Raw genomic sequence first — 16,312 nt, forward strand, 5'->3', positions numbered from 1 at the left:
CTTCTCGAGCGCGGCGTCGAGGTCCTGCGCGGCGCGGATGAAGTCCTCGAGCGCCTGCGGCAGCGGCGCGCCCGGCGCCAGCAGCACCACGAGCGCGTCGTGCTCGGCGCAGCGCACGTCGCGCACGCCCGCCACGCGCACGCCGTGCACCACCTCCGCCGCCGCCGCCGCCTCCCCAGCGGGCTCGCCCATCGCGCCTGCTCAGCGGGAGCCTGTGCACAGACATCGTCGACTGACGTAGGCCAACTTCGCGAGTGATGTAGCTGAGGTGTTAGTTGAATACGGTTGAAGGTTGGTAAGGAATTGAAGAAGCACAGTGGTCAGCCGTTGCCAGTTTTTTCACCAACTTGATTGAACTTGATTTCACAGCTTCTAGGAACCACGGATATAAGTTACATCGTTTGTTTCAGCCAAAAGACGTGTAGTGGTTCAGAACGGACTACTATGCCGAGAGGACCCGGGTTCGATTCCCGGTCGGGCAGAAATTGAAATGATGAATTTTAATTTCTGTGATGGGTCTGGGTGTTTTCTATGCATAATGTATTTACAAAAAAAAGTATTTAGGTATGTTTACGAGTATTTATATCCCTTGTCTAAATGTCCAATGATATTTATATTTAATGCTGGACAAAGACGATTCACAAGTTACATACCTACTTGATGTTAATTGCAACTTGATACCTCCACACATTAATGATAAAATAGATAAGTAGTGGTGGTGATTGGTAGAAGTTCCTTTGTAATCAGGTTGTTGTAGCCATTGTAGGAATGTGTGAGTGATGGGAAACTGTGCATAATTTCATGAATTTTTAGTCACTATGGAGCATTTAAAAGGATGTTTAATTTTTTTGTTATTAAATAAATGATTCAGATAAGGTTAATTGATATTATACCCTGTTTAACTGATAGAAATTTCTTCTTAGATTAGATTAGAGATTTAATTACATCTTTCTGATAACACCAGTACATTAATAATTGTTATCAGCAGGTATTGAAACAGTTGTGTTAAACTATTTTAAGTTCCAATCCAGTATTGGATGGTAGTTTTTTTACAGATATATACTTATTTTTTTTAAATTTTGACTAGTATCTATCAACCTACCCTCATCTATTTTGTCCACACCTGATTCAAAAAAATGCAGAAAATGATGGCAGCTATTTAACAAAATTAACCTACTAAAAAAATACAGGCTTGAATTTTGTAATGCCCTGAATTTACATACAGTAGTAGCTCTTTCCCTGAAGGGAAAGAGCTCTTAATACTGTATTTAGAAAATTTTACTCAAGGAAAATATTCCTTTATTTTTGAAAAGAAATAAAGGTGCATTCAAAAAGATTTCCAAAAATATGCTTCTTCAAAGATTAGAATTTTCTAGTATTTTCCCTTCAGGAGGCATCACAAAATTCCACACTGTAGCTGTTCCAAAGTGTAGTTTTTATTAGTCTTTTATTTTACGTTTTATTTTAATTGGAAGCACTATATTAATAGTCCATGCAAACAAAGGAATTTTAATTTTCACTTTGACTTGGATTAAACAACTAATGATGATGATCGGTGAGTCAGTCAGTGAGTGACAAAATGAAGTAACTTTGACCCGTTATAATTTTTAAACTACTGGTTCAAATTGAATGAAATTTTAAATATACCGTGTCTTTACAATGCTAATGAAAATTCAGCCTTCTAGTTTTATCCACAACGAAGTTACAGGCGGTCAAAATTGGCCTGAATTGCTTCGAAAAAAGGATGGTACGGCCGTGCCGCTTTTTTGCTCGACTTGGTGGGGGCACTGCCGTGCCCCCAGATAATCGATTCGGTTAAAGATTTCCTGGCCTGGACTTGATATTAAATGGATCTCACAACTTTTTACCGTAGAACCACTGAGTTGCGAGACTTGGTTTTTTTGACAAGTATTGTTTTTGATGGGATTAATACTACCTGTTCGCGCTTAGTTTGCCGGCCCGTAGAATGCACGTCCCCTACCCCAACCGCGATTAAACGCAATTAGTTAGTGATTAAACGCAATTAGTTAGTGATTAAACGCAATTAATGTAAGACACATTAATTGCGTTTAATCATTAACTAATACGCTTCCCTTCGAGTGACGTCATATCGCCAGCGGCAAACTTAAAGCGAACGGATAGTATGTTGTTGAAGTTAAATTAATAAGATGTTGATGGTGACGTACTTACAAGCACAAAATAATCAAATGAATCAGCAAAACTTAAAAACTGCAATCTTTCAGCGTCGTTCGTGGGAGGATCTGCTCACTTTATCACGAATTCACGACTTTAAATTCGAAGAATGGGTGGAAGACACCTACGTCTTATCTGTAATGTGAGCAAAACTGTTGAATAAAAGCTGATAATCTGATAAAAATTGAGAAGTAAATAAATAGAACAATAATACCGTCTGACCCACTGACAGTTTGACTGACAGCAACAGATTACTTATCTGTGCTTATCTCATATCTGACCACGGGGTGGAAACGCCATAGTGTTTGACAGATGGTTAGTCAAATGTCATTTCTAGGAGCATCCACATAATCTCAGCAAACATAGCCTGTAGGATTGGGCCAATTAAAAAAAAAAAGAGCATCCTTTACGTCAACTGTCATTTTAATGACATTGACAGGACAGTATCCACTCATTCATTCGCTGATTTTGCTCGCTCATTCAATCAATCATTCATTCACTCAATTCTTTCTTTTCGAAATTCCGAGAAGAAAATCTTGATTCCGAAATATTCGGAAATAAAAGCAAACAAATAATGGTCATTTTACCGTATTTACATTGTTTACCGTATAAACAAGATGGTTTCTTATTATCACCAAATGCATCGTGACTGGTTGCTCGTCCACCAAGTCCAGGGTTTTTTCTCTGGCACGTGATGAAGCATTGCAGGCTCTAAGGATACAGTACCTCCTGCCTGCAAATCCTTTATCAGGAACTATGACAAAGGAGCAACTTCGTCAAAGAAAGGCAAGTCATATTTTTAGGTTATTAAACAACCTTCCAAATTGCTATAAAATTTGCTGCAATTTCCCTAGGACTGAACTGACTGATTTTTGTTTCAGGTCTGCCAATCACATTTTGAGGATAAATAAATCTAAAACAATCTATTGGTTATGACAATGATGAATGGATGTCCTATTTTTTATTTATCCATGAAGAAAATAATAACATCTCGGCGACCATCCAAGCTGTTGCTGATCAGGTCATCCAGTAAGTTAAAGTAAGTATATACCTAGATTCAACCATAAAGTGTTTTGCAAGTACTAATTTAATTAGTCTATACGAATAAAGAAAGTTTAATTTTTTGATTTGACTAAAAAAGTAAACAATGTTCTTAATAAGTATTACTTTTATTTTAAGATCAATCTACTTAGTCAATAAAACTAAAATAGAAAGAGATATTTTACTACATTTCAATAAAACAAATTATCCTTATTCTATTTGTTTGGATTAGGCACCTTACATAAATTATATTATTAACACGGTAACTTACCACTAAAAATTGAAACATTAATTTTAACATTTAAGATTTCAATACAGGATGTTGCAATAGATGATTATTTATATTTTTTTTCTTTCTAGCTGCTAATAGAGATAACTTCAATTCAATGTTGTTGCCAGATAATGCTGTGAGTGAAGGTATGTTCAACTCAGTTGTAAATAATACCTAAGTACTTTTAAATTGATGAGTCACCTACAATATTCTTTGAACATAATTTATAATTTCAATACGTAATTTAAACTGATTTTTCGTGATAGTAATTTTTCTTTTGTAATGTTTTGTAAGCAATACCTATATTAATTCTGCAAAGAAAACTCTTTCTTGGGTTATTTAAATTATATTGTTTTGTATGATAATTAATTGTACATTAAGTTTTACAGGATTTTGCCAATATATTTATATTTAGTAGAGGTTGCAGTCTTGCAGTATTCTATCTTATAAAACTATCTTTTTAAATTAATTTTACATAGTTATAACACAGGTTATACCATCATACTTTATTAATTTTATAGGTTTATTTTATGCTAATTTTTTAATTGTGTAATAAATTTTAATTATGTTTTATTAAATATTTCAGAAACTATATCCTGCCATCTACATCAGAGCCACATCTGTCATTATGGATAATATTATTGCTGCGTCCTAAGGTATCATAATAATGTATTTAATTTATTTAAATTCCTACGGGAACGGGAGTAAGCGGGAAAAAACATTTGTATGAAAGAATCTAAACCGCGTAAGATAGATCAACGCACAGCGTAAACGGCTAAACCTAGGCACTTGAAATTTGGAAGGGACGTAGCTTAGGTACCGTAGAGATGCACTAAGAAAGGAATTCCTGAAATTCCCACGTGAACGGGAATTAGCGGGAAAAAACATTTGTATGAAAAAATTTTAACCGCGTAAGATACATGAAGAGGGTAAAACGAGATCCACGCGTACGAAGTCGCGGGCGGCCGCTAGTATTCTTCTAAAATTATTAATATTAAGTATTTCAGTTACATATTTTGATGCTTTTTTCAAAGTAGATAATTAATTTTAAGTAAGTGTTTATAATATGTTTAATACATGTATTATACTATTGTTATTAATTATTTCAGGTTCATCTTGCAAATAAACCCATCAAGCAGAGGCGGTACACACAAACAAAAGGTGGACTCTTTGGTTTTTTTAAAACGGAGCCCGAAAGCGTATGAGCTATTGCGCCACATATTTATTTTGCCTAGTCAACGATCAAGAAAATGAAGGTATTGAGTGAAAAAACTGCCGCAATGATACAGCCCCAAATTTGGTAGTATTGACAAACGCTCAATAATATCATTTAAATGTAAATTATGTACAGTCGAGTTCATAAATATAAGTGCAGTGCCAATTTAAAAAAATATTGTAAGCGTTTTAACGATCATACAAATCTAAAACAAATTCAGACAAATGTAATCATAAGCTGTTCATAAATATGTTGCGGTAACGCAGTATTGACTACGCTACTGCTCTATAATCTGTTGATAATGCGCATGTGCATATACCTTAAGTTGTAAAGGCATTAAAGGTTTATTTTCGTGCGCCATAATGACTGTGATTTCATGGATAAGTCCACGCATGCTGTTTTTGATAATATTAAATTATGAAATAAATAAAAAAAATCTGCTCTTTACGTAAATCGATTAAGTTACTAATAATTCTGAGTCGCTCATAAAAAATGGCAACACCTTAAAGAGTCACCCAGTATGTAGTAGTATTATCCTTAATAATATTGTAAATGTTACACCAAATTGAATCTGGTTTAATATGAAAGGAATAAGCGTCGACAAACATCACGTGCCAATTTGAGTTCTTTTTCTATTATTATAAACCGCTTATTCAGTCTGTTATTATTTGTAATAAGAATCATAATAATGTAATTCAAATTGTTTCAGATTCCGGCCCAGTGTATAGTTTTTTTAACTAAAGTTTTTTGTTATTTTTGCCTCAAGAATGTACTTATTGTGAATTTCTTTGTTAATGGCTGTATAGTTTTTGTTTGTTTGTATTGAAGAGGCTCCGAAACTAAGTACTGGACCAATTTGAAAAAATATTTCACAATTAGAATCCTTTATTTACCCTAATGAAGATAGGCTATAACCGGATTTTTACAGGCGGTACGAAGTTCGCCGGGTCAGCTAGTTTCTTATAAACATGCAAATACGGTAAAAATGATTCATTTTGTTAATGGCTGTCTAGTGTTACGCAATTACAGGTAATCATCATTTTTATTGTAAACAGAATTAGGTACCATTTATTTATAACTAGCTTTTGCCCGCGGCTTCACCCGCGTGAAATTTAGTGCCACAGATTGGCATAAATTATACCCTATATGTTAATCTAGATTACAAATAATAATACTGTAAAGGTTCAACCAAATCCGTTCAGTAGTTTTTGCGTGAAAGAGTAACAAACATCTACACAAACTTTCACCTTTATAATATTAGTAGGATTTATAGTCAGCGACAATAGAAATGTTCGCTCGCTTGAAATTTTGTAAACAATTATTGCAAAAAGTTAATATTAATATTATTAATTTATATTATTCTGTTCTGTTGGCTTCAATGGTGGGTACCTATTTATTTCAATAAGTTAAACTCTAGGTAAAATTGACATTTAGTATGGAAATGTAATTTTAAACCAGTGTTCATCCCTTTCATAGAGGAGGTTTAATTCTCTAAGGTTCATCCCGGGCTTAATTTTTTTTTGTAATAATGGGTTTTATGACTGAAATTGACTCAAACAGAGATAAAATAACTAAGAGTCTTTAACATTTACTTACTTGGCAATTAAAGATAGATTTACTCAAATCCTACTTCGTACTATGTAATATTATAAATGCGAAAGTTTGTATGGACGTCTGGAATCTGAATGTTAACAGGTTTGTTACTTTTTCACGCAAAAACTACTGAACGGATTTTGATGAAACTGCAGTATTATACTTTATAACCCAGAATATCTTTGAATGCAGTTCCCTTTCTTTACAAAAATAAAGGAATGTTTCCTTTGAGTAAAATTTTCTATCTACAGTATTAAGAGTACTTTCCCTACAGGTGGCATTACAAAGTTCCACCCTGTATAATTTATGACGATCTTTGACAAACTAAATTTCACGCGTGTGAAGCCGCGGGCAGCAGCTAGTTACTAAATATTATGTTCATAAATAGTTCAGTCTCAATGTTATTGATGAAAATAAAGCCCAACTAGACTTTATTTTCTATTGGCGCGGTAGGTTTTCTTTTATTTTTCTTAAAAACCTGCAGTTGATGATTCTGTGAATTAATGACTGTATAGTTTTACTTACTAATAGTATTTCATAGTTTCCTAAGTTTATGGTGCTTACTTATAATTATCGAGTTCAGCGGATGATTTTTTATTCCATTATTATTTTGTAATTTTCCTTACGGAATAAGAAATCATCCGCTTGGTATATTATCTTCGAACGTGTAGATAATTCTAAGATGTACTTCATGTTCAGACTCAAGTGCTCAAAAGATAGGACCACCTTTGTAATTTTGTCGATAGTTGTATGCATTAGTTTTTAAGTTGTATTTTTATGAAATAAATTTTTTAATAAAACTTATGTATTTGGTTTTTTATTTCTATAAATAATTTGAAATAATAATGTACCCGTACCGTTATTGGTGCGGTAACGTTACTCGTTATAAAATATATTAAAGCGGTACTGTAACATCGCTAAGGCAGTCGTTATTAAAAAGTTACGATCTTTTTTTTTTTTTTTTTAGCGCTACCCAATGGAAGTCCATAGATGCCGGAACTTTTACTATGAACGGACCAATCATAGGGCCGTTTCCTATCTGTCCCTGTCTCATCTGTGATATCTGACAGCCATGGACAGCCAGCACCAAATAATATATTTACTCCATAAAGTTAAGAACGGCGACTCCATAGAAAAATAACTGGACTTTTCTTAACGCCATCTAGTTGGTGACTTTGGTACTAAGGCGGTATTTAATCTGTGCTTAAGGCTACGTATTTTAGGCTATGTTATTATCATGACATAAAATCAATGCAAAAAACTTTTCAGAGGTAACTAAGCCCGTCAATATGATCAAGAAAATGATACTCAAACAATTAGAAACACATTATTCTCTTTATTAAATATGATGTCTCGTGGCTTAAACTAAAACACTAGATAAAAAGTCACTTAAATACCTACTAGAGCACTACTGAGTCTGTATCTTACAATCACACTAGACAATATCTCCAACAGGATGTTAAAACATTATTATCACAATAGATAAAGATTAACACGAAAATCTTTGAATAGCCGTTTTATATTTTAAAAGTTGTGACAAATTAATCACCGACAAACTGACAAATGACTTAAGTGTTGTCGTTTGAGAAAATCCTTATTAGAATTTTTTTTGGATCGGGGAACACACTTAGCAGCCCACCTAATAAAGTCCACGGCGCTGCCTACAAAGTCGGTCAGGCCTGAGCCCCGATTACGGTAAACTTTTAACGTCTACAATCCAGACACGCTTCTCGATTCTGCGATACGATTGGTCGTTCAACACCGTACGTCAGCTGTTTTGACCAATCGTATCGCAGAATCAGAAACGCGTCTGGATTGGAAACGTTAAAAATTACCGTAATCGGGGCTCTGCTCTGGACGACAGCACCACAGATATGGTGAGTCAGGGCACGCTCGTCTTCAGACAATTTTTTGACATTATGCGCTGCATTTATGCATATAGTTCCAAAATACTGAACTGTCCTATCCATGACATTGACAGTGGGGCGCCACCGTCAATACCGGATCGCTGGTTCAGATTTTTGCCATGTTGGAAACCATGTAGTTGAACGATGGTAGCGCCCCCCTGTCATTGAGTTTGGTGGGACAGTTGCGTGGGTCATCTATATCTGGGGGCACGGCAGTGCCCCCACCAAGTCGAGCAAAAAAGCGGCACGGCCGTACCATCCTTTTCTCGAAGCAATTCAGGCCATTTTCGACTGCCTGTAACTTCGTTGTGGATAAAACTAGAAGGCTGAATTTTCATTAGCTATGCAGGCATTGTAAAGACACGGTATATTTAAAATTTCATTCAATTTGAACCAGTAGTTTAGGAATTATAACGGGTCAAAGTTACTTAATTTTGTCACTCACTGACTGACTCACTGACTCACCGATCATCAAAATTCTAAGGCACTTCTAGCAGACCTAGAAGCTTCAAATTTGGAATATAAGTAGTGTTTGGTGTATGAATCAAGGAAAAACTAAAATATTTGGGGGCACGGTAGTGCAACCGCCAAGTTGAGTAAAATTTTTCAATTTCGGTCCAGTTTTCTAGATACATAACTGCTGTCTACAAAATACAATCCCATCAAAAACAATACTTGTCAAAAAAACCAAGTCTCGCAACTCAGTTGTTCTACGGTAAAAAGTTGTGAGATCCATGTAATACCAAGTCCAGGCCAGGAAATCTTTAACGTTTTACATAAATTATTGACTTGGCCATCGCACTAAATAATTTAATTTACACGTGTTTTCATGCGATGGCCAAGTCAATATATTTATGTAAAACGTTAAAGATTTCCTGGCTTGGACTTGGTATTACATGGATCTCACAACTTTTTACCGTAGAACAACTGAGTTGCGAGACTTGGTTTTTTTGACAAGTATTGTTTTTGATAGGATCTCATTTCTTTTTGTATTTTGTAGACAGCAGTTATGTATCTAGAAAACTGGACCGAAATTGAAAAATTTTACTCGACTTGGCGGTTGCACTACCGTGCCCCCAAATCTCATTTCTTTTTGTATTTTGTAGACAGCAGTTATGTATCTAGAAAACTGGACCGAAATTGAAAAATTTTACTCGACTTGGCGGTTGCACTACCGTGCCCCCAAATATTTTAGTTTTTCCTTGATTCATACACCAAACACTACTTATATTCCAAATTTGAAGCTTCTAGGTCTGCTAGAAGTGCCTTAGAATTTTGATGATCGGTGAGTCAGTCAGTGAGTCAGTGAGTGACAAAATTAAGTAACTTTGACCCGTTATAATTCTTAAACTACTGGTTCAAATTGAATGAAATTTTAAATATACCGTGTCTTTACAATGCCTGCATAGCTAATGAAAATTCAGCCTTCTAGTTTTATCCACAACGAAGTTACAGGCGGTCGAAAATGGCCTGAATTGCTTCGAGAAAAGGATGGTACGGCCGTGCCGCTTTTTTGCTCGACTTGGTGGGGGCACTGCCGTGCCCCCAGAAAAGAAATGAGATCCCATCAAAAACAATACTTGTCAAAAAAACCAAGTCTCGCAACTCAGTTGTTCTACGGTAAAAAGTTGTGAGATCCATGTAATACCAAGTCCAGGCCAGGAAATCTTTAACGTTTTACATAAATATATTGACTTGGCCATCGCATGAAAACACGTGTAAATTAAATTATTTAGTGCGATGGCCAAGTCAATATATTTATGTAAAACGTTAAAGATTTCCTGGCCTGGACTTGGTATTACATGGATCTCACAACTTTTTACCGTAGAACAACTGAGTTGCGAGACTTGGTTTTTTTGACAAGTATTGTTTTTGATGGGATTATTTTTACGTTGCGGTAATCACTAAATTTCGCTAAAATGACACTAATGACGTTAAAAAAGTGTTCATACAATTTTTTTTATACATGCTGCATCTATCCATAATCCTTCTGTGGACGTCAATGTTATTATTGGAAAAAAAAACTGTCAGTCACGTCAATGTCACGCACATTTTATGATTTTACATCAACACACGACACACACAATAAATTAAATGATTAATAAGGTCGCCAAAATAAAAGAAGAAGAAGAAGAATTAAATGATTTTATTGTAATAATATAATAATAATTTTTTTATAATTCTTTCCGATTCCTGATTCTTTCATAAATAGATTTACATCAGCAGCAGGATAATCGCACGTATAAGGTAAATCTTAGAGGTAAATATTAAAGATACCCCACAAAAACAAATTAATACCTTTAACACTAGAAGTGCCGAAGATTACGACCCCCCTAAAAGCGCTGCTGGGTCAATTTTGTCCCAGCATGTATTTTGTAACATTTTTTAGTTTCAGGCATGAATATTATGGTTAAAACTATTTGTAGTATCCTTACAAAAAGGTTTATCTATGTGGTTAAAACAATATGTACTTATTTCTTTAAAAATATAATGTATTCAATTTTAATTTGGAATTATTAAAATTTAGATATTTTTGGTTTCATCTAAAAATAGTCACATATTACGTGGTGGTATACTGTATTAAAATCATGAAATTACTACTTTAACTAGTCATTATTATTTTTAAAGAAAAAATAAATATCTTAAAAATAATAGTGCACATTTTGCACAAAGTTTTTTTTTATGGATTTTTGTCTATCTGGTGTACCTACTATGTGTTTAGGAATTTCTATGGTTATTTTTCTGTTACCTGTACATAAACAATGAAGTTTTTGACCAATTACAATGAAAAGTATGTACGTTTAATCTTCAAAATTTTATAAGTCACACATTTTAAAAATGTATCAAATCATACAATGTATGAACTGGCTTATGTCTAGAGGCCATCTTCCTACTAATATTATAAATGTAAAAGTTAATAAATATTGATGAATTGAAGGATGGATGGACTGATGAATGGATAGGATGGATGAATAGGTGGATATATGCCTGGAACTTGAACTAAGTGAGTATGGATTCATGGTTAGATCGATGGATGTTTTTTCACTCTTTTACGCAAAAAATACTAAGCCGATCTTAATAAAACTTTGCAATTTTATTGTTAATACTTCAGAATAACATAATATAGGCTATAATTTAGAATAATATTCAGTTATTTGGTCAAAAATCAACGATAAGTGTCAAGAAATTAGGTTTTTCTATGATAGACTTAATTTCTCACGGGTGAAGTCACAGGCAAAAACTAGTACAATATATTTACATTTCTGCATTGTCACGAGTCACCTAAACTCTCCTCACCTCTCCACTTTCGTATCTCCTCGAAACAAGGACTCTTCATCGAATTATTGTGGCAAATACCAGGGTGGGACAAAATTGACCCAGTGGCGCTTCTAGGTAAAACCGATTTAAAAAAAAGTCTATTAATGTTATATTATCAAAAACATTAAAAAATGATAAAATTCAATAAATCAGAAAAAGTCAAAAAGTTTCATGGACTTTCGTTGAAAAATAAAAAAGTTAGAGCTGATCAAACTCGCTAGTGGGACAAAAATGGGACGGCGGCCTTTCTAGTGTTAAAACAGTGTTTTTCAACCTTTTTCATGTCACGACCCCCCTAGTATGAAAAAATGTTTTGCGACCCCCCGACCGTTCGTTTTTTACCCGACTGCGGCAGAAGGAGGGTTATGTTTTTTCATGCATTTTATAATATTACAAATATAATGTTGTAGGGACCAAATAATTCAATCCATACAACATTTATACATTTGTTTATTTAGATTTCGAATAAATCTCTCCTAACTCCGTAAAATTGTTTTTTTACTGAGGTAGTTTTTACGACCTCTCGCGACCCCCTTAAAGAGGCTTCGCGATCCCCCAGCGGGTCGTAACCCACAGGGTGAAAAACACTGCTTTAAAGGATAGTGCCAGGGTCTGGACCAAGTGTTGCCCAGAATCAACCCATAGTGCATTTTGTTCTTCAGGCCTATACTAATGTGTAAACCGAAGCGCACTGAAATCTATCCCTGGAGTTAAGAGTTTTGTTTTGAATTATTTACATACAAAATATTATGGTTTCATTCTGGGCAGCACTTGGTCCAACTTCCAAACATGGATTGGCACTGTCCTTTATGCCAGCTTTTCAGTCAGGTTCAATGAGAATGTAATAAACATTAATACATACTACTTTCATTAAGTATAGTTTTCAGACTCCGTAACAAAGTATTGTCTTAAACTTTCATGGCCCTTTATTGCGCAGAAGTAAAAAATAAGGTATCTTAAGGGGGCTAGAGGAATGAAGGGCTCTGGCGTGCGTAGCGCTGGTCGCTCTCTCCAGTATTTTTGATTTTGATTTTTTTATTTTATCCCGTCCTTCATAACCGCGTACTTCCAGTCGCGTTTTTGTTATTGCTTTTAATCTTTTTTTTTTTGTTGATTTAAGTTTTTGAGTTTGTTTATTAAATACTTTGACAAGTTTCAAGAGTTTGCTTTTTCCCGCGGCTTCACCCGCGTTAAATTTCGTTTGTCACAGATCGTCATAAATTATAGCCTATATGTTATTCTGGGTTATAAACAATAATACTATAAAGTTTCATCCAAATCCGTTCAGTAGTTTTTGCGTGAAAAGAGTAACAAACATCGAGATATCCAAACTTTCGCATTTATAATATTAGTAGGATAGTTTTTTGTTGTACAGAGTACTTAAGTTAATACTTTACCATTAAATTTATTACAGTACCTAATATCATTCATTATATTTTACGTGCGCGTGAGCAGCAGCTATCCTCCTCCACATTCCGTTCGGCGATAGGTTTACTATTTGACATAATACCCACGCGCGAGACTATCCCCTCTACGTTTCGGCAGGTTTCAGTCAGCGCTAAACCTACGCGCTTATTTTGTGCACCTTGTCAACGATTAGAGCTCTCATAAAAAAAATACTCATTAAATATCTCTCTGGCGTTAGATATGGCAGCCGAAATAAACGGTAGCAGTAATGCAGCAATCACAGACGAGATCGATGCGTGTGACGACGGAGAGGCGCCCCCGGACGAGGTCGATGCGTGTGACGACGGAGAGGCGCCCGCGGACGAGGCGCGCCCGCAGCTGTCGGCGGCGCAGCGCGCGCGCATCGAGCGCAACCGGCTGCGCGCGCGCGCCCTGCAGGACGCCCGCCTCGTGCGTCGCCCGCCCAAGTCACTTATTTATTTATTTTACATTAAAACAAACAGCATATTTTAATGTAATAAATAATACATGAGGCAGTTTAGACCGAATATGCCTTAGAGACAATTTTTACAAATAGCAGATTAATACAATCCAAAACAAAAATATACCATGCGGTAAAATACTAGGATATTAGAAAAAAATATAAATATACCTACTAAAGCCATAAGAAGATATCACAAGTGACTAATAATACGTTATGTTATTTCGTATCCAAAGCGATCCATTTTCTTTTATCTCGATCCTGCTCGATTTCTTTCAGGACTGGAATCGAAGTCGAGGAAAACGTCAAAACCTTGACGGTGGGAGGCACGCGCCTGGTAGATTCGGGCGGCGGGTTCTTGCTGGAGGAGGCCGAGGCGCCGCCGCCGCCGAGAGTCGCGCGCGACGCACCGGTCGTCGATCCCTCCGAACGTCCCACGTGCATGGACTGCGAGCGGACCTTCCCGCAGTCCTACCTCTTCGACACCTTCGGCTACGGCGTCTGCGACTCGTGCAGGTGACACATCCGGCGTCCCCCGAAACGTCGGCAAGTTGGACGTCGTTGACACGGTGGTTGTCGGCAGGGACGAGGACGGCGCGCACTCGCTGCTGACGCGCACGGAGGCCAAGAGCGAGTTCCGGCTCAAGGACTGCGACCTGGACCTGCGGCCGCCGCCGCTGCGCTGCGTGCGGCGCCGCAACCCGCACCGCGGCGCGCGCAGCGACATGCGCCTGTACCTGCGCGCGCAGGTGGAGGCGCGCGCGCGCGAGGTGTGGGGCTCGGAGGTACGGCCGGCGCGCGCTGCGGGCTCGCCGCTCGCCGCTCGCCGCGCGGCGCTCATCGCTCACGGGGCGCTTGTCCGCAGGAGGCGCTGGAGCGGGAGCGGGAGCGGCGCACGGCGGCGCGGGCGCGCGCGGGCCAGAAGGCGGCGGCGCGGCGGCTGCGCGCGCTGCGCATGGACACGCGCTCGAGCCTGTTCGACCGCGCGCACGCGGCGCACGCGCACCGCTTCGGGCCCGAGCGGCACGACGCCGCCGCGGACGAGTACGCGCGCACCTGCCTCGACTGCGGCCACGTCGAGACCTACGAGAAGATGTAGCCTTCGCCGCGGACTGCTATAATGCCGAATCAAGCTGCGACTTTGGCTCCGCTTAACCCCACAAAGTGTAGTGATAAAAAATGCTTTTAAGATTAAGTTGCATGTATTTATTTTATAATCTGTCTGTGTACATATTTCATGTTTTAGTCCTAAAAGAAAGCTAAAAATAAGAACATGAATAATAAATAAATAATTGAAAAGCAAAACTGACTTAAGTATTTACCTAAAGGTCCTAAAGGCTGATTTACATGTATTATGTAGTTAGGTAATTCAATTAGCTCAGTAAGACTAGGCGCAGACCACCGATTTTTAGTTGGCCGATAGTTGAGCCCGATTTTAATTTGTATGAAATCAAATCGACGTAATGTGCGCACTTTCCATCCTTCCTTTACATGCCCATACTGATCAACTGCCCGACTAAACTATCGGCCGATGAAAAATCGATGGTCTGCGCCTAGTCTTACTGAGCTAATTTACCTAACTACCTACATAATAATAATATTTGACAGGTTGTCTTCTGTATTATTATTTATGATTCAAATGCACCAACATGATGCAATAAACATTTGACTATGAAATCAGCTTAAGATACATTATATATTTTTTCCCGTATATAAAAATCGCATCGCACTAAATAATTTAATTTACACGTGTTTTCACATGCGGTGGCCAAGTCAATATATTTATATAAAACGTTAAAGATAAGACTGAATTGCTTAAGTAGACTGAATAAATTAATAACCGACTTGGTATTACATGGATCTCACAACTTTTTACCGTACAACAACTGAGTTGCGAGACTTGGTTTTTTTGACAAGTATTGTTTTTGATGGGATTGTTATGACGGCTATTAGCAGTTCACTGTCCAGGGCCTCGATAACGCTAAAAATTTTATCTTCAACGTGCCCGGACGACGAACGAACATCAGCTGTTTAGACAAATCCGTATCACGGTGTCGTTTAGACAGCTAGTTGAAACGAAGCATAGACGTAAACGTTATGCTAAATATCTCATGTGACAATGAAAATACTAGGAAGGTACTTCCATTACCCGGTATTACGGTAATGATTACCGTAATACCGAATTTGCACCTAAGCTGAAATGAAAAACGGAGCGAAACTGGAGAAGAAGCGCGTATGTATTGGAGACGTTAAAAATTAGCGTAGTCGGGGCACAGGTTCCGAATCGACATCAGCAGGCGTAGTGTGAGTTTACGTCAAACTCATTTGATGTCGACTGCGTAAAAAGTGAAATTAAATAAACGGGACAGTCCATCCCAAAAAAAAAAAAAATAAATAAAAAAAATATGACGGATTGTACAGCGCCCCCATCGGAAACTTTCAAGAACTAAAACTAATATCTTTTTAACGCGCTCGCTAGTTAGTGACGACGTTTAATGTAAAGTCACACTAAGCCCTTCTGAGAGCTTTTAAACACTTTTTTACGCAATCGACATCAAATGCGTTTGACGTAAACTCACACGACGAAACAGTTTATTTGATGTGGAGCTTCAGGGAACAGTTTTATTTAAGACTAGCGGCCGCCCGCGACTTCGTACGCGTGGATCTCGTTTTACCCCCCCCCCCCCCCTTCATCTATCTTACGCGGTTCAGATTTTTCATACAAATGTTTTTTCCCGCTAACTCCCGTTCCCGTGGGAATTTTGCAATATCATGTTGTAACTAAGCTTTAAGTTTACTAAGGTACCTGCATGCCAAATTTCAAGCGTCTATCTGACGCGGTTTAGATTTTTTCATACAAATGTTTTTTCCCGCTTACTCCCGTT

The 16,312-nt window shown here is 37.4% G+C and overlaps 2 protein-coding genes and 1 long non-coding RNA gene across 10 annotated transcripts in view; 2 read left to right on the top strand and 1 right to left on the bottom strand.

Annotated features, from left to right (window-relative positions):
- Window positions 1–16,312, bottom strand: part of LOC135074877 (putative aminopeptidase W07G4.4) — a 166,754-nt gene that overhangs the window by 42,790 nt on the left and 107,652 nt on the right. Inside the window, exons 1-3 of one of the 5 annotated variants that reach the window (XM_063969350.1) lie at window positions 2,408–2,455; window positions 2,191–2,328; window positions 1–212 (exon numbers count right to left, since the gene is read on the bottom strand). In XM_063969350.1, coding sequence (XP_063825420.1) covers window positions 1–192 — 192 coding nt within the window. In that variant the 5' untranslated portion in view covers window positions 193–212; window positions 2,191–2,328; window positions 2,408–2,455. The other 4 variants (XM_063969413.1, XM_063969463.1, XM_063969287.1 and 1 more) reach the window with 4 other exon arrangements.
- Window positions 2,701–4,382, top strand: LOC135074717 (uncharacterized). The gene is made up of 4 exons (XR_010257884.1): window positions 2,701–2,979; window positions 3,075–3,232; window positions 3,595–3,651; window positions 4,092–4,382. It is a non-coding gene; the product is annotated as an uncharacterized LOC135074717 (long non-coding RNA).
- LOC135074055 (DNA repair protein complementing XP-A cells homolog) lies at window positions 10,393–15,788 on the top strand. Of its 4 annotated transcripts, none has more exons than XM_063968394.1 (5): window positions 10,393–10,468; window positions 13,185–13,413; window positions 13,707–13,943; window positions 14,011–14,212; window positions 14,293–15,788. In XM_063968394.1, the coding sequence occupies exons 2-5, from the start codon at window positions 13,187–13,189 to the stop codon at window positions 14,524–14,526; spliced, it is 900 nt and encodes a 299-aa protein (XP_063824464.1). In that variant the 5' UTR covers window positions 10,393–10,468; window positions 13,185–13,186; the 3' UTR covers window positions 14,527–15,788. The 4 variants fall into 4 exon arrangements, with proteins under 4 accessions (XP_063824464.1, XP_063824577.1, XP_063824524.1 ...); XM_063968507.1 differs by having other exon boundaries at window positions 13,185–13,396; XM_063968454.1 differs by having other exon boundaries at window positions 10,401–10,481.

The sequence above is a fragment of the Ostrinia nubilalis genome, chromosome 1, assembly GCF_963855985.1.
Source record: "Ostrinia nubilalis chromosome 1, ilOstNubi1.1, whole genome shotgun sequence".
Lineage (NCBI taxonomy): Eukaryota > Metazoa > Arthropoda > Insecta > Lepidoptera > Crambidae > Ostrinia > Ostrinia nubilalis.